Source organism: Falco punctatus (genome assembly GCF_963210335.1).
Source record: "Falco punctatus genome assembly, chromosome: 9".
In the NCBI taxonomy this organism is placed as follows: Eukaryota; Metazoa; Chordata; class Aves; order Falconiformes; family Falconidae; genus Falco; species Falco punctatus.
Window position 1 is genome coordinate 49572967 of NC_137589.1, and position 20921 is coordinate 49593887.

Consider the following 20921-nt stretch of genomic DNA (forward strand, 5'->3'; position numbering starts at 1 on the left):
AACAAAGTGTCCTGGTAACCGTCGCAACGGCTCCGCAGGCGGCCCGGGGCGGTGGCCGGCGTGGCCGCGCAGGCCCGGAGCCGTGTGCGCGCTCTGCGCAGCGCAGCGGTGGCTCCTCCTCACTGCGGGACGGGGGGAGGGCGCTGGCCAGGGAAACCCGACCGGGTCCTCCGCGGCTGCCGAGCACCCCCCCAGCCTCTGGGGTCCTCTCCTCCGGGAGCACCTCCTGTGGCCGCCCCCGCCCGCCCGCGGCCCCGGGGCACTGCGGCGGCGCTCTGGGCCCGACCGCGCATGCGCGGGCTGCGGCGCCGTTCTAGCACTTTCTGGCGCGCAGCCGCCTGAGGCAGCGGGGGCCGCGCGACCGTTGTCATGGCGACCGCGGCGGGAAGGGGCTGGGCGGGGGCGCGGCCTGCGGCGGCGCTGAGGGGCGCGGGGTGGCAGCGGCCCTGCGCGGGGCCTTGGCGGCAGCTCTGGGGGAAGAGCCGGCGCTGCGTGAGGCGCTGCCCGCCTGGTAGGGCCCTGGGTGCGGGGGCGGCCCCCCGGGGCGGCTGCCTGGCTTTCCGAGGGGAAGAGGGCAGCGCGGGCTCGGTGACAGGCGCCTCTGGCTGAGGCGGGCGTTCATGCTGCGGCTCCGTCGTGGGGCAGCCAGGCACCCCAGGCTGGATAACCACCACCTCGCCTTTTCTCAGTCTCTTACTTGGCTGTAGTGTTTGCCTTCTACTATCCAGCTTCGTTAGCCCATCCTTGCCTGGACAGTTCATCTCTTAGTCACAGCTTCTACTGAGCATGCTTTGATTGTTGCTTTAGCAGAGCCTTTTTATGATTATATGTATTCATTAAGATGCCAGCGAGGTCTACAAGGCCTAGCATCCCTTCTTTCATAATGCAGCTACAGCTTGAAAGAGGCACCTAATTGAGTTCTCCAAACCTAGCTAGTCTCCAGCTGCTGCCTTGCTGTGGGGGTGGACTGAGGAGAAAGCAGCAGATGACCTCAATTCCTTCTACACAAACAGAGCACATTGGGCCAGCGCTCTGTGTCACTCGGGCATTCCTGTAATGCAGAGGTACCTTATGGCTGGTATATATACCGTGTTCTGTGCTTGGATAACAATAATCAACTGCTTCTGTGACTGGGTCAGGTGCGGAGGTGGGCAGGAGGAGAATAGTGCTGCGAAGACTTTGGCTGGAGATAGGATAGCCTTTGGTAGTTGGCTTAATACAAAAGTTATGGTGATTGGTATTTTTAGCATGTAAACATGAGATGCTGGAAGGAGCCCAGGAGCACTGCGAGCACCCCCAGAGACCCTGGGATGAGCCCCAGAGCATCAGGAGTGACCCGAGAGGATCCTGGGCAGCTCCAGGAGGGACCTTCACCAGCTCCAGAAGCGCCCAGACATGACTTGGAAGACACACATACAGCTCACTCTCCGCATTCGAAGCCGGAATGTGGGAGGTTTATGCAGTTTGCTTGGAGATAGCTGAGTAATGCAGAGGCATTAGGGTCTAGATTTATCCCCACTAATTATAGACATTGATTTGAATAGCTAACTCTGGGCAGCGTTCACACCAGAGTCAGTGGAAAGGGGTGACTCGGCCCACTCCAGCTCTGAATAGCCCCCTGATGACACCATTCAGTTCTCTATAAAGGTGTTCGAGGTGACCAAATCCAAAAATCTCAGTAGTATTTTAAATATCAAAGGCAGCTGGGATCAATCCAGATTAGACTTGCTCAAGATTCCATGCAAGGCTGTAATAATAATCAGTAAAGACAGTTTTTCCTCCAGGATGTGATGCCATCTCTTCAGAGTACTGTAAAAAATGAATACTGTCCTCTTTCTGGTTAAAAAGAGAGAATTTAGCATGTCTTGCCTGTGTTCCGCTGTCTAGGAAAGTACATTCAGCATAAATTCTGAGCGAGGCGTACTCAGAACAGCATTAGCAAGCTTCTGCGCTCACGAAGCCCTAGAAAACGGTCACTAAAATGGAGCAGAGGGAGCCACTGCAGGGCTGGCAGGAGGTTTGCTGGTACAAGTGCTGCTGTATTTAATGCAGATACAAGGTGGTGTGGTTTTTTTTCAGCTAGGGCCAGAAAAGCACTGCACATCAGTGACAAAGATCTGTTTCCTTACTTTGTTAGAAATCATAAGCCTTTGTAGCTGGTGCTTCTCGCAGCTTGTGCTTCAGTCTGCACTGCTTTAATGTTTGGGAAGCTGTTCTGTAATATGTGGAGTGAGAAATGGTTGCCACCCCCAGCGTTCCCACTGGCAGCAAAAAAAGTGGAAATACTCTGCTCAGTTAAAACTTAAAATATCTATACAATACTACCAGGACTGCACCCAGCAGGGCAGGGTTTAGTGCCCTATGGGGTGTCTAAAACTTTGCTCCTGTGATTGAGCCCCCAATGGTTTCCTCGGGAGATTCAGCTACCTGAACATCTGTGGGTTGGGAGGCATTTCAAATTATGCATGCAACATTTATTTTTGCTAATTCTGTCCCAGCCAGCTAGTACTTCTGTTCTTAGCTATGTGCAGATCCACAGGAAATGACAATTTTATTTTAAATATTTTTCATTTTTTAAATTAAAGTAAAATGCCAGTACTTCTAAGCTTTCTGTGAGGAGGAGCACAGCCAAGCTGCCAGGAATCTCCATGGTGAGCTGCTGGAGCTGCCGACCATCTTAGCCCTGTGACTTGTAATGCTGTGGCAGCCCAGCAACCTAATTAGTGCGTACCAGAAGGTGAGCTGGCAAGTAACAAGGCAGGTTTCTGCCAGAACCTTGTCTCATGCGAAGCATTCCTTCAAAGGCAAACCTCTCTATGAGACACTGACCATTGGGCAAATTCTGGGAGGAATATACTCAGATACGTGATCGTAGGCATGGTATAAGAACAAAATAAAAATGTACTGATTGATCTCTAAGTCCAGCCATCCTAAAAGGCATTCCTCTCACGTTCTGCTGGATTTGCTCCCCCAGTGGTTGTGCATTTCAAGTTATTTCACTATGTATTGAACAGCCTCAAATGACTGAAATGAGTGCAAGTACTGCAGCGCCTGGTGTTGTACGTTGTTTCTAAACTTGCTGTTCCAGAGGCCTTCCCGTAACCACTGAACTGGGTGTCTCCACTGGCAGGACAACTCTCTCAAGGAGAGGAGGAGTTACAGTCCCTGCATTAGTAATGGAAAGCTGGAGCTCAGCCTTATGACAAGTTTTGCAGAGCCCTTGTAGCATGTGTGACCTTTTCACAGCTTGCCAAGATAAGCCAGGAGACCAGGTGGAAGGTCCAGGTCTGTGAAATCCTGGTGAACTAATTAGTCTGTAAGCATCATGTGAAACACCTGTATCTCAAAAAGCAGCACTTATCTACAACTCTGCCTCAGGTACCACCAGGGACTGAGATTGGGATTCAGCTTAGATCTCTCCCCTACAACTGCAGGGAGGCTGGGTGCATCAGGATGGGTAGAAAGAAATGGTTCTGGTCCTGGTCCTGTGGTGGTGAGCTTTGTACTGCAGAATGGGGCTGCAGGCAATAAACTGTTATTTCTCTCAATTTTCATGGGACTTTATTGGTACAACCCAGATGGGATGTGCTGGTTGGGGATCCATGGGGCTTTGGAAATGGTATAAACTGGAAGAAAGAAGTTAATTAATATACTACTACAAACATGCCTAAATGCAATTTAGGCTGCTCTAGCCAGCAGCAGGTCAGCTAACCTATTGTGTTTCTGGAATAGAGAAAGTGCTTTCGGGTTTCAATTTTTATATCTAATACTTTTGATTTCCTTCTTAGTGATACTTGCTGACAGCTGCAGAACTGCCGTTACCTGTGAGCAGAATCTGCCAGAAGAGCTCTCCCATGGTTCAGCTTGAGTGAGAAGCATAAACATAAAGAATTTATGGACAGTTAGAAAACCCTCATTATTGATCATTTCCCAGATTACCTGGGCAGCAGAAATCTATTTAAAAGGAGATTCTAGATTAACTCACTCACTCTGAAATGAAAATGCTTGCAGTCCTTTGTTTACAATGCAGTTGTGGGAATGATTAATAATGAGGCTTTTCTAGCTGTCCATTAATTCTACAAACTTATGTAGTGCTGACGTGAAGGAGCTGCTTCTACGGAGAGTTGGGAGGAAGGAATATGTTGCTTTTATTAGTTTCCATTCATCTCATAGGTTCCCAATTTTGTTTTTTTTTTTTTTCTTTTATGACTAAAAACACAATTAAGGGCTTTTAAAATACTGTAGCTCGTAGTCTAGAAATACATCTGTAAGTGGTTTTTTTTCTGCCAGAAAGAGAGTGGTGCGCTGCACTGTGAATGCTGCCCATTCCAGCTCCAGTTCACCTGGTAACCCTGGCTGCTGGGGGCTTGTGCTGGTTTTGGCTGGGATAGAGTTAACTTTCTTCACAGTAGCTAGTATGGACTCCGTTTTGGATTTGTGCTGGAAATAGTGTTGGTAACGGAGGGATGGTTTAGCTCCTGCTGAGCAGTGCTTTCTGAGCCAGGGGCTTTCTGCTCCTCACCCCACCCCACAGCGAGGAGGCTGGGGTGCAAGGGGCTGGGGGGGACACGGCTGGGACAGCCGACCCAAGGGATGTGCCATGCTGGGTGGCATCATGCTCAGCGTGTAAAGCTGGGGGAAGGAGAAGGAAAGGGGGGACGTTTGTGGAGTGATGGTGTTTGCCTTCCCAAGTCACCATTAGGCAATGGAGCCATCCAGGGGATGGCTGAGCCCCTGCCTGCCATGGGGAGCGGTGAAGGAATGCCTTAGTTTGCTTTGCTTGTTTTCAGGGCTTTTGCTTTGCTTATTGAACTGTCTTTATCTCAATCCATGAGTTTTCTCACTTTTTTGATTCTCTGCCCCATCCCACCGGGAGGGAGTGAGCGAGCAACTGCGTGGGTCTGAGTTGCTGGCTGGGGTTAAACCATGACAGGGCTACAGCTTGGGATGGGCAGCACAGTCATTATAGGAGAAAAAATACGCCTGCCCCTGCCTGCCCCCAGGAGGGGACAGCAGTGGCAGTATTTGGAAGGTTTGGGACAGCAGTGGCAGTATTTGGAAGGATTGGGACAGCAGTGGCAGTATTTGGAAGGAGCGATGGGAAAGGAGGGAGTGGAGCTGCTGCTTGCAGCACATGGACCATCGGGGGAATAGCGTCGGTGATGGAACTGTCCCACTGTGCCTTTGGTGAGAACAGCAGCTTTTAGCTCAAGAGTTCAGGATCAGCTCTAAGTCAAGTGGTTGGGGGTTGTCTTCGCATGACAGAGCGGTGGCTCAAGGTCAAATGATGGCTCGGGTGTCATGAATTTCATGGGACAAATTAGGCCATCTGTACGTGCCAGCACTCAGTACAGCTCAGTGGCATGTGCGAGGCAAAAGTGTCAGGAGGGCATGCTGAGCTTCTTGCCTACTTATTATCTGGGTGGAAGTCTCAAAGCTTCTAAACAAGAGCTTGGGGAAGTTCCAACCAATGTCCTTTTCTCTTGGACTCTGTGACCTAATATTCAAAATCAGGAAGGTGTAATGACTGAGCAGGCCAGAACACCTGGAGTCCTGGGGCTCCTGACATCACACTGGCTTATTTCCATTTCTGACAGTGGTAGGAGTCTTCTTGGGCACGTTGCAAATCTCAGCCAGCAATCCCACAGTTCTCCAGTGTGCTGACAGGTCACAGAGCCAGAGCTCTGTTTAATGATTGCATTTCCAGATGCAGGATGAATGAAGGCTCTGGAATTTCCCAGATATCACTGACTCCCTGATAACCTCTTTTTTTTTTTTTTTTTTTTTTTTTTTTTTCTTTGCAGGCTTGCCTGAATGCCTCCTACCTTTATGCAGATAGTTTGAGCAAAGAACACATCAAAGATGTAGACTCGTCTCTCATCAACTAAACACCAGCAGCCAGGTTATCAAGTAATTTTCTGCCTGCCTGCCTGCCACTGGGAAGAAAGTGCCTTCAGGGGTTCTCATTGTGTGCCCTGAAAGTACACAGCCTAACAGCTCTTGAGTAAACAGAGGGGAAAATCAGTATCCCCCATCCTCCTCACTGAAACACTGTATTCACAATAAAACCCCCGCTTTGATCCCTTGCCAAGAATAACACAGACAGTCTATTAAAACATCTTTAATAACATGATATAATTAAAAATATCTAACTTGCAACTCAAAGAAATGAATATGAAGCTCATTTAAATCTGTTTCCACACCCCTCCAAACTTGACTGACAGGTTCCAAACCTTCATTAATTGGCCTGAAAATTTATGAATACCTCAATATTATGGGGGAGGGGGGGTGTCCTATATATAAGTTGGGAGCACAAGGAATTAATAATCAGATTTGAAAGGATTTGGGTGCCATGGTAGCTTTAAAAATCCTGCAAGGCGTATCACAGCATTTAAATTTGTTTAAAGTGGTCTGAAATTAGTTGGAGACGCTCATCCCTTAGGCTTTTAACAGCCTGTGTGTTTAAGTCTCTGAAGGCATCAGAGAAGTGAATTCTAAATGCTTTAGTCAAAGGACAGCGTTGGTCTGAATTGATCCCTTTTCTTCACAGTAACAGAGAATTTGTATGGCATCTGACTTTTTAGACAGCAGAACAGACCAGAGGAGCTGAAATGACTGCCAAGCCCCAGAGGAATCCTGAGTGCCGGATTATAAAGTAACTGGTCACAATCTAACATGTAAGTCATTGGACTGACAATTAGGAAAGCTGTTCCTGGGGCCTGCTCGTGTTGAAAGGACAGTACTAGATGAGAGACTTCACTGTCGGAGTCAGCAAGACAAGCAGTTCCGTGTAAATGAACAAACTGGTGAACCTCAGCCCAGCACGCACCCTGTTTTAGCACATGTGAAATTAAATGTGTTAAGTCCTGGTTAAAGAGTTTAAATTGACAATTTTAACCCTGAGTTGCTATGACTCAACCGAGAGACAAGAGCTCAGCTGTGTGTCTGTGCCCTTTGTTTCTCCTTTGATGCTCCACACATTTTGTAGAGTCCAAGACTAAAGAGCATTGCTTTTGAAGGGCTCTCGGTCAGTAGGAGCATTCGCTGGAAGGGAGATGGAAGAACAGACAGATCAGTAGTAGCAGGCAGAAAATACCTGCTTTTTCTCTAGATCATGGAAGCAAGTTGGCTGTTATATTCTGACTATATTTTAATGCTGTTCCAGTCTTCGCTGGTAGCGATACTGCAGGTATTGTCTCTCTCATGAGCACAGAAGAGGGCAGCGCACTTTTTTCAGATGCCACCTCTCCTGATTAGACAAGGTTGTTCAATACTAACTTCACAACAGCTCAGGACCTGCCTGCTCAGAGGTGGTGTTTCATTAGGCTGACACAAGTAACATCAGCTGCAGCCCAAGCAAGATCTGTGCAGGCTGCTCTTATCTGGAGAACAAACAGCTTGCCATCCACCAGGAATCATAGGTTTCTTGCAGAACAGGATCCATTGTCTCAAAGTGCTCCATAGTGCAAGTGCTAGCAAGTGGAAATAAGGCACTGAGGCTCCAGGAGTCCTGCAAGAAAATCACTTGCATCCTCCAGTGACTTACATCTGTGTGATTTCTGTACATTCCCTATTAACTGCCCACTGGCAAGAGTATCGATTCCCAGAATACCTGTCAGTTGTCATCAAAAACACTGCTGTTCCTGTTACTGAAGCTGTTCTCCTTGACCATCACCCGGTATGAGATGCGCATGAAAGAGCCAGTGAGCAGCACAACAAAGAGGATAAGGAGCAAAGACCAGACCCCTGGTTCAATCCCTTTGAGGAAGCTTGGGCTGTCCTGGGGGATGGTGTTGGTCAGACTCAGCAGGTACCCAAGAGTCCAGCTAGATGATGCATCACCCATCTATTGAAATAAAAAGGAGGAGATGTCAGAAGAGAAGGAGACAATCCACCTCAGCTGTTTTTTTGTGCATAGGTCCAAAATATGCTTTATTTGAGACTGATCTAAGAATCAGGCTTGAAATGAGGAGTGATCACACTGTCAGTGCTCTGAGTGCACTAATAGGCCTTAATTGTCCTGACCAGCCTCACCTGGCACTTCCACCCACCCCTCTGCCCATGGGCCTGGCAGCTCCATTTAAGCTCTGGGCAGCCCCAGCTTTCTGAAGCTGTGTTGTGGGTGTGTGCTCTTTTTTCTCCCACTTGTTAACTGCTTTTTCCCAGCTGGCCTTCAGGTCTGTGTTGTGGGTAGTTCTGTCTCTGGCCCTGTCGCCTGGTTGAACCTCATGCTGATGTTGTAGGCTGCTTGTCTCTGGCTTTCCAGGCTGGGTTCCCTGGATGGACCCGGGACCCCCCTCATTACCTTGCCTTAGCCTGATGGTCACCACGTGGCTGACTGCACCACTATCACTGATGTGGCCCTGCTCAGTGGGGCTATGCCTTTGCTGGGGAGTTGTGAAGGGGTCAAGGAATAAGCTTTTTTTCTTTTATGAAGGGGAGGACCTAAATCAAATCCCCCTTTTCTAAGGGGCTCCAGACTCTCAAGCAGTTTCAGACCTTGTAAGCCAGTTAGAAACCCTCACTAGTATAAAGTTGATGGCAAAGAAGTAGGGCAGTGTCTCTTGTCTCAGGAAGTATAGTCAGCAGCTTGTTCTTGGTGTTAAGTGGCGATCGAGCCATGCTTCCTTCCCTGTTGGGCATGGACTCTTAAAGATGGTGTTGCTGCAGGTAAGGTTTTTGACCCGTCTAATTTTTTGGTGGGAACAAGCATAATTCCTAGATCTCTGGTGCTGGTTTTCTTGCTTATCATAATTGTGAACTTATTTTGCAAAAAATGTGTTGCTGGAGAAACCTAGCTTGTTAGGGCTTGTAGGAGTGGAGACAGGCTGGCTTTACTGAAGCCATCCCTTCCCTGTAATTGGAAATATCACACTGTAGGTAACTGACCTTCTTCTGGAACGCAGTCCAAGCAGGCCTGTCAAAGTCGAAGGTGTATCCCTTGGTACTGAGGTGAAGGATAAAGGCAGACACAATGCAGTAATTGGCAACTCTATCCAGGCTTGTGTGGGAGTCCTTGACCAGCTGGTGTCATTTCCAAAAGAAGATGCAGGAAAAAAAGAAAAGAACTAAACATTCAGTAGCTGAATTTCAGGTCTGCTCTAAGCTCTCCTTTCCTGCTATGGGACTGACTGTAGGACTAGAGGAGAGGGTTGTGCCCTGTGTGGACTGAAACAGTGTTTCCTGCATCTGCTGGGCTGTGGTCCGGGAACCAGTGCCATCCCTTAGCGCCTTTGCTCCCATCTTATTAAAGACCAGGTAGTTCCAAGAGCAGCAGGACTGGCAGCCAGGTCTCCTACAGTCACCTTGCAGGTGAACTGCTTGATATCATTCTCTGCTTTCTAGTTAGGTTGAGCTAATGCTGTAGGCTTTCTCTCAACGGACACATTAACAAGACCTTTTGCCTCTATTCAGAAGAGAAAGCTTTAGGGATGTGCTTATGAGCTTTGCTACCCCATTAGCAAATGCTGTAGAAATTGTCGTTTGTCACTGTGGATGCTTGGTCAGCTGAGGTGCAAATGAGTGACCTCATAAGCCACCAGCTGAGGGTGAAAAAACTTACAAATTCCCCCTGGCTTAGTCTCCATGGGCCCCGGTGGAATAGGAAAGCCCCTGGAGTCAGAGCAGATGTGTTCCTTGCACTGAAGGAGGGGAGGATAACAGAGACCAAGGTGATGGACAGGAGTGAGTCAACAGCCTTCCTGTTTACTCCTTAATAGTCAGTAAAAGTTACTTGTGGCTTTTCATTTAATTAAGTCCAGGTGTTGCCAGCAGCAGCTGGGACTTGAGAGGAAGGAAAAGAAGTCGAGCCTGTTTCCCCAAAGAAAAAAAAAACCAAAACAACAAAACAACCAAACAAAAAACCACCAAAAAAAACCCAAACAAAAAACTGAAACCAAACCAACCAAAAATAAAACAAGAAAAAACACCAACAAACCAAAAAACCCACCAAAAAAACCCAGGCAAATGGAAGTTTTTCTCTGAGGGAGCCAGTGAGTTATGGTTCTGTCAGCCTGAGCCCCATGGGCTTTTATAACAGATCATTCCTTACTTCCCGGTCTCCCTGCACACGAAGTTATTCTACAGTTACCTCTTTGACAGACATCCCACAGAGCCTGTTGACTGCCTGACCCAAGTCGGGAGAGGGGACAGTTTCTCTCATGAAGTCCATGGCCTCAGAAATCACCTACAAAAGCAGCAGAAAGAATCGGCAGGTTGGACTGCGCTCTGCATCCTTGCGTTGTGAACAGCGCCTATAGGAAAGTAGGTGGCAGTAGCTGTGGGGTGCACTGCCAGGGTGCCCTTTCTGGGTGCCTCTGAGGGGTGCAAGGAGGGCAAGCAGCAGTTATTGTCTGGAGATGGAAACAAAACTGTTTCTAGCTCGCATGCAGCAGCCTTTCTGGCCCTGCCTGGATAAGTAGATAGTCCTTATGCTCCTTGGCACCATGTCCCTGGGAGGCTCTCAGGGGCAGGGACCTAGGGAAATTTCTGCAGTTCCTCCCTCTGAAATGCACTCAGTTTGTCCTAGGATCTTGAGCTTAACAACCAAATGACTTTGGACACTAGATGCACGGTCTCAGATATAAGCGTGCTTGCGGTGGAGCGTGCCCAGATGTTTGCTAAGGAAGTGGCAGAAGATCTTCAGCTTTACCGCAGGTTTTGTGTGGCAAGTCCGGCTCAGCACTCAACTGCTGCCTCTGTGGAGCCCAAAGTTTGTCTCACAAGCAGACATTGCTGAGACGTGGATGAAGAAAGCCCTAGCACAGTTGGTGGTGGGAAGCCTGGGGTCTGTATTTGAACAGCTGTGTGCCAACGAGGGGCAGAGGACAGGAGTATGTGTGTACAGCACTAGCCCTCTTGGCTAGCAGAAGGTACAGTGTGGCTGGTCCTACTGTATTTATTAATGATGAAACTGGTCCCATTTCATGGGTTCTCCATACCAGTTGCCTACCACGGTGTAAATGAGAACCCACCAGAAACCTGGTCCGGAGGGGCTTGAAAACGCTGCTGAGGGAACTTTTGAAGAAGCTGCAGGAAGAGGAGGAGTTGAGCAGGCTTTGCACAAGTCTCATGCAGGCGGTGGGATTGCTGGAGCCGGTGATGTTGAAGACTTCTTCAGGGGCAGGGATGTCTGACGTGTGATCGCTGGCAGCACAAGGCACAGTATGCACTGATCGCCACTGCACTTCCCGGGAGTAGGTGAGGGGCCAGCAAGGATTAGACACAATTTTAGCACTTCTCTGATCCTAGAGGCAGAATAAAACAAGGACAGAGGCAGCAAGAGAGGAGGTGCCATCCCAGGGTTTCATAAAGGGAGACAAAACATGACAACAGTGAAGGTAGTGTTCCTCTGCACCACAATGTTGTGATCAAGCAGGTTCCCAGCTCCTGCAGGGTTCAAGGCAAGCTGCAACGACTAGACCTGCTGTGGGAGGCTGAGGGGTCCCAGCCCTGTCTGCTCTCCCTTAGACCAGAAATACAATTTCAATGAATCCTGTACTCTTTCTAGTCGCAAGAAAGGGGCTGTTCTGGTCTGCCTTCCAAATGGCTCAGCCCCTGAAGGATCCATGTTTCTTATCTCTAGGAATTCCCCAATATAACTGTGGTGAGGTAGGTCTCCGTGTGGGACGTTCAGGTCTCATATGTGTGGTTTATAGGGAGGCAAGTGGATGGGCAGTAAGTAGTTTATTTATAAAAAATTCAGTTTTGGTGGAGACCAAAGTGATTCCTGAACTTGCATCAGATCCTTCCCCCCACCCCCAGTGAAATAGTTTGGAAGAACCAAAACACCTGCATGTTTTCAAAATGAAATACTGCTCTTTTAAAAATGCTTCAGGGTTAAAGTCAGAAAATGTCATCTGGTGATATTGTATCCAGGAACATTGCAAATACCTTCTGGCAGACTCACTTGAATAAGCATAGAGAGCAGCCTGCTGCGGAGCTGGTCCGTGCTGTGGCAGGGGCAGCGGTGAGTGTACACGTTGTGTGTCTGCCCATACAGCTGCAGCCTCACTCCCTCTTTTGGTGCCTGGTTCTCCTCTTCCACTTTGGAAGTGAACTGTGTTGAGGTTCCTCCCACGGACAGGACTCCTGCCATCCCCTTCGTGGAGGGGACCAACTGTCCACGCCAGTCATACTGACCCAAAAAGAACCAGAGAGGTCAGTTCTTAAGATTGTACGTCTGGGTTGCAGTCGGATGCAAGCATTAGTGCACAGAGAGAGAAAGCAGCTTTCTGGTGTGGAACAACCCAACTTTTGTTTTTGCCCCACAGGATATGAGGATACTGAACTTGTGGCTTTGGAGGGAACAGAGGAGCCATTGAACAAGCACTTTCATCTGGGCAGAGAGCCACCCACAGCCAGCGAGAGCAAATTGGGCTCACCATCCTGGGTGGCTGCTCAAGGCAGTGGTGTCGGCAGGTAGGAGCAGGGGAGTGGTGGGGAATGGGAGGATGTTTCCATATGGGCAGATATGGGCTTCAAGTGCTGCCTTGATGCTAAAGCGATCCTCCTGTCATGAAGAGCCCCATGGTTTCATCTCATGCAGTCTGGCAGAACTGATTTTGGCAATGCTGACGTTAGCAGTACAGGCAGGAAAGTTTAGGTGGGGGTAAGCCCTCTGTCGCTGGCTGGGGGAGGCTGTGTTGCTGGCCAGCAAGTCCTGAACCAGTGCATGCTGGCTGCTGGTTATCAGAACTGCCTTTCACTTTCCTGATGTGAAATAACTCAGTCTAGCTACTCTTGCCCTTTGAGTTCTTCTTGAGACTCTTTGGCTTAAGAAGCCATACGTAGAGCAAGGAAACTTAAATGTATTCTTTCTTTGAGTGCCTTCTGAATACAGACCAGGCCTCCATGCTGGGAACACCAGCTGCGCTCTTCACTAGCATCTCAATGACAAGAAATTTGATGGACTTTTGCTTTGGTACCAAAACACTCTGCTTCTCTCTCTACCATCCACAAGATGTCCCAAGGGACAGCTGGACTCCAGTGGCAATCCCACAGGACCCCACAGACAGCAGCAATGCCTGTTTGACAGTGGTGCTGAGCTAGATCTGCAGGGATTCAGCGCAGTGGAGTTCTTATTGATACCCCAGGGCCAGGCTGTGTAAGGTCTTTTATGTGAGCGTGCTGGTTGTGTTGTCCAGAAAGCCTCACATCTTCACATCTGTTAGGGCAACTTTATGAACGTGTCCATGAAAGGCTATATTAGAGGTTTGGTCCTTCAACCTAGTTACAAGTGTCTCACATTATGTCACCCAGCCAGCTAGTGCCGGATATAACCTGCCTCTGAGAGACAGTGGAAGTTGTGCTTAAGCATTGTTTAAAATACAGGGTTTTAACAACCCCTCCACATGTCTCTGTGGCTATTTCTTAATAGGAGTTGCTGAGCTCAGTTCTGTCCTCCCCAGGCAGGATCATCCTTTACCTTGAAGAAGTTCTCCAGGACATAGTTAACAGCAACCCAACTGAATGCTTCCTCAGCTGGACTGGACAGGATCTGTGCCCCCTTAAAGTCAAAGGGGGATGACTTCAGGGCCACAGTCAGGGCTGCAAGGAGACCATCGGAGAGGATGGGGTTGGTGAGGCTAAACAGAAAAGAAAAAGAAGGCACATTTGTTACAGAACCCTCCCAGGAGCAGCCTGTGGTGGGTGCACAGTGGCAGGGCCTCTGCTCTACTCCCCACTTTGGGCAGTAGCACAGAGGCACAATGACAGTCCCACTCTTGCTGCCACCTCCCTTTCCCCTCGCATGGCACAGCAGAGGGATGGTTTGAGCAGTTGTGCCACCATTCCAAATTTAGGAGTTCAGTACTCTGCCACTGAGGGAATCCTGTGGCATTACCCCACTGACCTCGTCCCCACCAGACCTTACTTGTCCCCAGACTCTAAAAGGAGGTAAAAGTCCCAGTAACGAGGTGACTGAGAACAGGGTTCATGAATGTGTGTATGATCAAGTGGATCTTCCCATCACCATTCCCAACCTGCTGATAAGAAGCACCCCTGCAAGCCCATGTGAGTTGTCACATAAACTGAAAACACTTCGGCTTCCAGACCAACAAGTGTTTTCTCAAGCCCTAATTGTGAAGATTTCATACAGACTGGTAGCAGTAGCAAGACTGTCATCCTCATGGCTGCTTGGGGGGACTGTGGAGATGCAGCCATGTCATACTCCCCTCGAGTACATCAGGACCTGAAGAAGGTTTACCTGACTAGCAGATTAGGGATGAAACACACTGCAGAGCAGACAGGGTGAGATGCATTTACAGAATGATCCACATGACGTGTGCTGATCTCTGGGTATGGGTTTGCAACATTCACTCACTTCAGCTGCCTCATGCTGGCAGTTGCTCCCAAGTAGAGGGGGGTTTGGCTGTGCTGCTCTGCCGGGATCTCTTTCTGGGCCCAGTTCAAACACGGCTCCAAGCTCTTCCCTAGTTTCTGAGGAGAATCTGAGTAGCTGGAGACTCCCAGACCTGAGAACCAGGGGAAAGAATTCAATTTTCTAAGGAAAGGTACAGGAGAAGTGTGAGAGCTGTTACCCAGCCTTACAAGAGGTTGCTGTCCTAGGGCATGGTTTAAGTCAGGACCTGTCACAGGTGGAATGAAGGAGTTCCTCCAGGTGGCTGTCCTGCTAAAACATGGTACTGGGAGCAAAACACATGTGCATGTAATCCCAAACAGCACTAAGAGAACCCTAGCTCTGCTGCTGAGACATCCCACAAATGACTGTCTCAGCCATGTGACTGCTGCAACAGCTGAGGCTGTCTCAGCCCACAGAGGATGAAATGTGGCTTTAGCCGCTAGAAAAGATAAGCAAAAGGATGCACTGCTGTGCAGACAGAGCTGAGGCTGACATGTTATCTCTTCCCTCCAGCCACTTCCTCTTGTGTTGGCAGAGGTGGCTTCTGAGCCCCGCGCTGGCAAGCAGGGGCACCTCTGCTCTAGAGGAAGCTGGTTCTGTGCAGGGGGAAGCTGTCTGCAAGCCTTGACTCATCTTTCAGTGCTGGGCTCTTAAATGCTGGTTTTGAACTACTACTCAGGCAGAGTCTCACTTCCCCAACCTGTGGCCCACTCGTTTTCCTGGCTGTGTGACTCTCTCACCATGTGCTTTGCCCTCCTGGGCCCTGCTTAGGGCTGAGCTGCAGTTTGCCTACAGCTACTCAAAGGCTGTGACCACACTGCCATGCAGACAGGGGACTGCTGCTCATGCCTGGGTGACAGACCTGCCTGGACCTCTTGCTGCTGCTGCTGAGCTGCTGCACCAAGCTACAGCTGCTGGTTTTAACTCAGCCACTGAATGTGGCAGCAGTCAAGGGATACATACAAGGTTTCAGGAGCCCTGATTGCATCTTCTGTATGTGGTTTGTGTTGTTTATAGTCTGCAAGGGTACAAGCCCTCTTCCCTGCTTGTTGTGCACCTCCCCTCCCACAACATGCTGCTGCTGAGAGTTCAGGGTTTCCCAGCATCCTGCTATAATCAGGCTTCAACATCAAAGCGAGATTGAGAGATAGGGAAGGAAAACCCCAAGCATTAAGGCATGAAACCCTTTCAGGTGGCTTTGGCAGGGTCAAGCTGATTCAGACTAGTGAGGAAGACCCCAATGTTCTCCAAAATGTGACACCTAAACCCAAGCTGAACTCCTGCTTGTGCTGTCAAGCCCCACATAGGAGGTTAGAGACTTCACACTTCTGTTGTGCTGGAGCTACACCACCTACTGCCCAGAGTAGTTGGGAGGAGGCAGAAGACACCAGGAGCCACCCTGCAGCCAGATTTGTCTCCCTTGCTGTTCACTGTTTCGCCTGGGTGAGAAGCTCAGCAGCCTTGGCTCTGCCACTGATCCACGTGGACATCAGGAGCCCCATCCTCTCTGTGTGCTTCCCCGCTTGCAGCAGGCCAAGAGAACTGTCACCTGCGGCCAAGCACTCTGATGTCCAGCTGTGTCTGCCTAAATCTGCTCATGTTGAGAAGACCCATGTTAGAAATAACCAGCCTGTGCTTCACTATCTCCACTAATTCAGTGTCCAGCTAGATGATACGGGAGCAAAGAAAACTGCAGTGACGGCCTATGCACCGATCTCTGCGTTTCCTTCCATCCTGTGCCAGTCCCACAGCCCACCAAGCACGAACTGGGCACCTTACCTTGCACAGGACAGGAACTACATTCCCTGATCACCCCGGTCTTGTTTGCCTTGGTAGTGGTCCACTGGTAGAGGAACAGGATGGTGCGGGATGGGCCAGCATCCAGAACAATGCCATACTGGAAAACCCCAAAAACATTCTAGATAAACACCACTGAGTGCAGGTTGCTTTGTTGTTGTCAGGTTGCTCGGCGTTACGTAGGTATTCTAGGTAACCCATGGCCCTGCACTGCAGTATTTGAGTTAGATTTTTACGTTCAATGAAAGGGTGAAGCCAGATTATGTGGATTTATAGGGAACCATCTGCATTTCTGAATATACATGAGGAGCAGCAGGAGTGGAGAGACACCCAGAAATGCATCAGACCTACAGTGGCATGCTCTGTTGGTGTTCCTGAAACCAGGCAGAGAGATTGCACCGAGAGCCGAGCCACCTGGAGCTCAGGAAAAACAGGTCCAAAAGCAGTGGGAGACGGCACTGTACAGGCTCTCAACTGATTCTGGGACTCAGACTGCTGCTGAATTGGTTTGCTAAGACTTTTGTGCAGGAATCGGAGGGCTGTGGCTTGGTGCTACTTCTGAGGAACCCAGGACTCTGATATCTGTTTGATGCCGTGCTGCAGAGATGGTGTGACACGGGCTGGGTTTGCCCTGGTGTGTGCCAGACCTGTAGGAGCTGCAGCGCACTGGGACCAACCAGCACATACACTGTCCAGTGCAGCAGCCTGACGGAGGTGTTTGTCGCAGCAAACATGAGATTTCTCAACACCTCGTCCACCGACAGTTCTCCTGCTGCCTGGCCCATGAGGCCGAGGGCTTTCTTAATCTCTGTGCAGCCTGGTGTCTGGTTTATTTGTTGCTGACTGAGCCTTGCTCAGCTGCCCATCATATGTGAGGATTAGGAAATGAGAGCCACTGGGGTACCCTGCAGCACAGCCCCACACTCAAAATAGCCCCGGTGCTAGCCGAGGGTCTCCTCCTCTTCCCCCTATTACACGACCCTGAAGTGGGGCATCTACACAGATGGGAAAGAAATTTGTGAAATCTGGGAGGTACGTGGTAGTGCATGGTCTAAGCTGTATCTTGCACAGAGATAGTTGTAGCTGTGACTGAGTGGGAAGAGAAACCTCCTGAGAGGCTGACGTTAACACCGTTGGGAAGGTTTTAGCACAAGACAGAGCCTGGCTGCAGGCTCCAAATGAAGCTGGCTGCCTGCTGCCTTCCTGGGAGCTCCCAGCAGCACCAGACTTGGTGTCCGGGCCAGAGGCTGGTGTGACTGGAGCTGGAGCAGAAATGCGGAAGGAGGATGGAGCCCACTGCCTGAGCCTGCTGGCATCCTCCCACACGAGTGACAGCGCATATTTCTTGCGGGGACATGTTGGCTGCCGCAGAAGAGGAAGAAACTAATGGTATTGGCGGAGAAACCTGGATTTTTTTCCTCCTTCACAAAATGAGAGGCTGGGAGCGCAACAAGGGGAAAGGATCACTGCATTTCTGCCCTAGCTCAACACCAGGGAGGGACAGAGTATGGATCAATAAGGTTGTTTTTTTTTTAAATCCAGTTCTGTTTCCAGGAGGAGTGTGGAGGAGAGGTAGTATCTCTAAATGCACAGGTTAACCTACTTCTGTTCAATTAAACCATAGCGTGCTGCTGATCTCCTCACCAGCGTGTGCATCAAGAGGCAGAGTGGATGGGCATTAACCACCTGCTCACCGGGCAGATCTGGCCCTGCCACCTAGAGCAGGCTGGCTCTTTGGTTAAAATCAAGATAGGACAGGAGAGGAGAACACATGGAAGATAATTTTTTTTAAAGACAGAAGCAGCAGTTCAGGGCTAAATTCCTACTGACTTTCAAGAGGGACCTAGCTCTGTCCCTCCACCACTGGTTCCTTGCCACTCTGGGGTGGCTCCTGACATGGGCTGCCTCTCCTCAGCCTCCAGTGAGCCCCTCTGCGGATCAAGAACCACATCCAGCCTGTATTTCCTGAACCAGCCAAAGACGTTTATTTTCAGTTTGAAAAGCTACAGCATGTTGAAGGATGCCAACCTGTCCTCGCAGCCTTGTTCTAATCCCCTCCTTGGCTAGTAACTAACTCAGTAGTGCAATGAATGTAAAAAGCAACAAAACGCACCAGTTTAAATGCCTGGCTTGCACAAGGAAACAGGCGGCGGCTTCTTAACGAGCAGCCCCACAGACAAGGAGAAGGTTCCCTGCTCATTGCCCCGCTGGACCCCCAGCTTGGCCACCCCTCGGGCAGGCGGATGCCCTTACCTTGGTCCTGAGAGGGGCGACAGGCACATCTTTAGTGGAGATGCAAAGCAGAACGATGCCCGTCAGTCCCGCTACGATCACTAGCCAGGGAGGAAGGAGCTCCCGCCAAGACATGAAGCGTCTTTTCCTTTCGCAAAGTCAAAAGAGGAAGCAATGGAGCAGCAAACTGACAGCAGCTGCTTTTTACAACCTTTAAAAAGAGGAGAAAGGCGGGGCCGGGACCAGGCTCTGACTTCAGCCCAGCCCCAAGCCACAGGGACCACAAGGCGCGCGTGGGCCAGGCTGTGATGCGTCAGGCAGCTCTCCCTTCCATTGCTCCATGCAATAAATAAAACAACGACTTCGTGCCTGTTCAGTTCGAGCTTTGCAAAGGCATCGGTGCAACCTCGAAACTGCCCCAGGCAATGTGGTTGAGGTAAACAGAGATGTGGGGTTAACTCAGCTGTGTAATAAGCAGAAAACAGGCAAAACTCATCCGTTTGGTATTCTGCGCCTGGCAATACTAGCTGTCAAGTGGGGAAACTCCTTGTAGCTGGGTTTACTTTATATCTGAGGGCTCCAGGGTGGACCTGCTTCCCCGCAAGCACGCATCCATCGGGTTGGGGCAGAGCGTGGGCACTCTGCACGGTTCCTTCAGACTGCTCCTGCTTCCTTGTTTGCTCCCAAGTGGCACCTGGGACAGGAGAACATCTTGCATGTTTGGGCTTCCACCTGCAGGAGACTCTGGCTGGTTTGGTCTTTGCTCTGGGTAGGAGACAGCAAGGGCTGCTGGTGTCAGCATAGATGCCTGTACAGCCCTTTCTGACAGCTATAGACTTGTTTTGATCTTTTTGCTAAATATATGACTGACTAACAAAATTTTAATGCCAACAGTTACCAAGAAAATTCTACCAACCAAAATGTACGCCAATGATAACTGAGAAAAAAGTTGTGAAAAAGGAAGGTACAGATCAGCATCTTTCAATTGCAGTTTACATTTTTTACAGCACCATGTGTGTTCTTGTGCTTCTTGTGAATATGTGGGCCTGCGCTGTAGTATTTGGATCTATTGTACTAGTCATGCCATGACTACTCCCAGTGTTTGAGTAGTATGTGTACCATGCTTTTATCTTTCATGAAGTCTGTTTTCAACATGTTTAAGGCTAGCATTTTGATTCTTGGTTAAACAGCCTGCAGGATATTGCAGTGTGATTTAGATTTTTCTTAATCTGTTCTGCCTGCTGGCCTATGCTTAGATAATAAGCATAATTTTGTCCCAGTGCCCCAAAATTTCTTTGAAATTCTTTCTGACAGCCTGCCCTCAAAAGATAACCAACCCCGGGCTTTACAAAACACACACCTGCTTTCTCCTTTGCAGTGCCACAAAGACACATCCCCAAAACCAGAATTTCTGAAGAAAAACCTCAGTTTTTCTGTCCCAGGAGAGATTCTGCTTTCAGGCTGTCCCCATCTGTTTCCCAGTGACTGGGTCTAGGAGCAGCAGTGCAGCTCCTTTGAAGGATTTCATATAGTGTGTGTGAGCTGGACTATTTATTGGCAAGGCCATCTTGTCTCCACCAAAGGAATGCACCAGCCAGGCCTCTGTCTGTGGAACTAAAGGAACACCACCTTTGTGGCCAAGTGCCAGAATTCCCTCACCTTCCTGCAGACTTTAGAAAAAAAATTTGTGCTGGTCAGCATCTAGAATGCATCTGCAGCTGTCCTGTAGTGACAGGACAAGGGGCAATGGTTTTAACTGAAAGAGAGTAGGTTTAGATTGCACATAAGGAAGACATTTTTTACGGTGGTGAGATGCTGGGACAGGTTTCCCAGAGAAGCTGTGGATGCCCCATTCCTGGAAGCATTCAAGGCCAGGTTGGATGGGGCTCGCAGCAACTTGATCTAGCGTGGGATGTCTTTGCCCACGGCAGGGGCTTGGATTAGGTGGTCTTTGAAGGTCCCTTCCAACCCAAACCATTCTGTGATTCTTTTTGCTTACACCTGGGCTGACAGTGCTCTACTTTGCAAAGGGGACAGGGATTAAATTGCCAGAGTGCTAACAATCGTCCTTGCTCCTGCTCCCATGCCTGCCCCTGAGAACAGGCAGGCTTCCATGCGCTTTGGTGGGACGATTTGTGCAGCGGGTCATCCTGCTGCAGCCTTGCAAAAAAAATGGGTGCCCCAGGTGTCCTCCTGTCTCAATGAAATGCTGCAGATGGGTGCGTGGAGTAGCTGCTCGGCTCTGCCTGTTGGCTGATCGCTTTATGCCCACGGGCTGGTCACAGTAGTTTATACCAGTATCACGATATATCATCGGCACCTACCGATATCCAGCAGCTGCTGAGGAGCTGCCAGATCCTGCTGTGGTCAGGCTGGTCCGGCATCGCTCCTGCAGAAAGCACTCACTGGCAGAGCAGCGTGCACCCCAAAAGCTTTTGCTGCCAAAGCAGCATGCACCCCAAAAGTACTCAACAGCAGAGCGGGGCGCACCCCAGCAGCGCCCACCGGCAGAGTGGGGGCTCGGGGCTGC

The 20921-nt window shown here is 49.7% G+C and overlaps 1 protein-coding gene across 2 annotated transcripts; it reads right to left on the bottom strand.

Moving 5' to 3' along the window:
- Window positions 1-6105: 6105 nt before the first annotated feature.
- On the bottom strand, window positions 6106-20678 carry LOC308069570 (ectonucleoside triphosphate diphosphohydrolase 2-like). Of its 2 annotated transcripts, XM_080402083.1 has the most exons (10): window positions 18413-20678; window positions 16142-16259; window positions 14324-14474; window positions 13427-13586; window positions 11909-12136; window positions 10974-11246; window positions 10091-10186; window positions 8890-9024; window positions 7613-7846; window positions 6106-7044 (listed from the first exon to the last, which is right to left on the bottom strand). In XM_080402083.1, the coding sequence occupies exons 1-9, from the start codon at window positions 18524-18526 to the stop codon at window positions 7616-7618; spliced, it is 1506 nt and encodes a 501-aa protein (XP_080258209.1). In that variant the 5' UTR covers window positions 18527-20678; the 3' UTR covers window positions 6106-7044; window positions 7613-7615. The 2 variants fall into 2 exon arrangements, with proteins under 2 accessions (XP_080258209.1, XP_080258208.1); XM_080402082.1 differs by having other exon boundaries at window positions 6106-7846; window positions 18413-20661.
- Window positions 20679-20921: the final 243 nt, after the last annotated feature.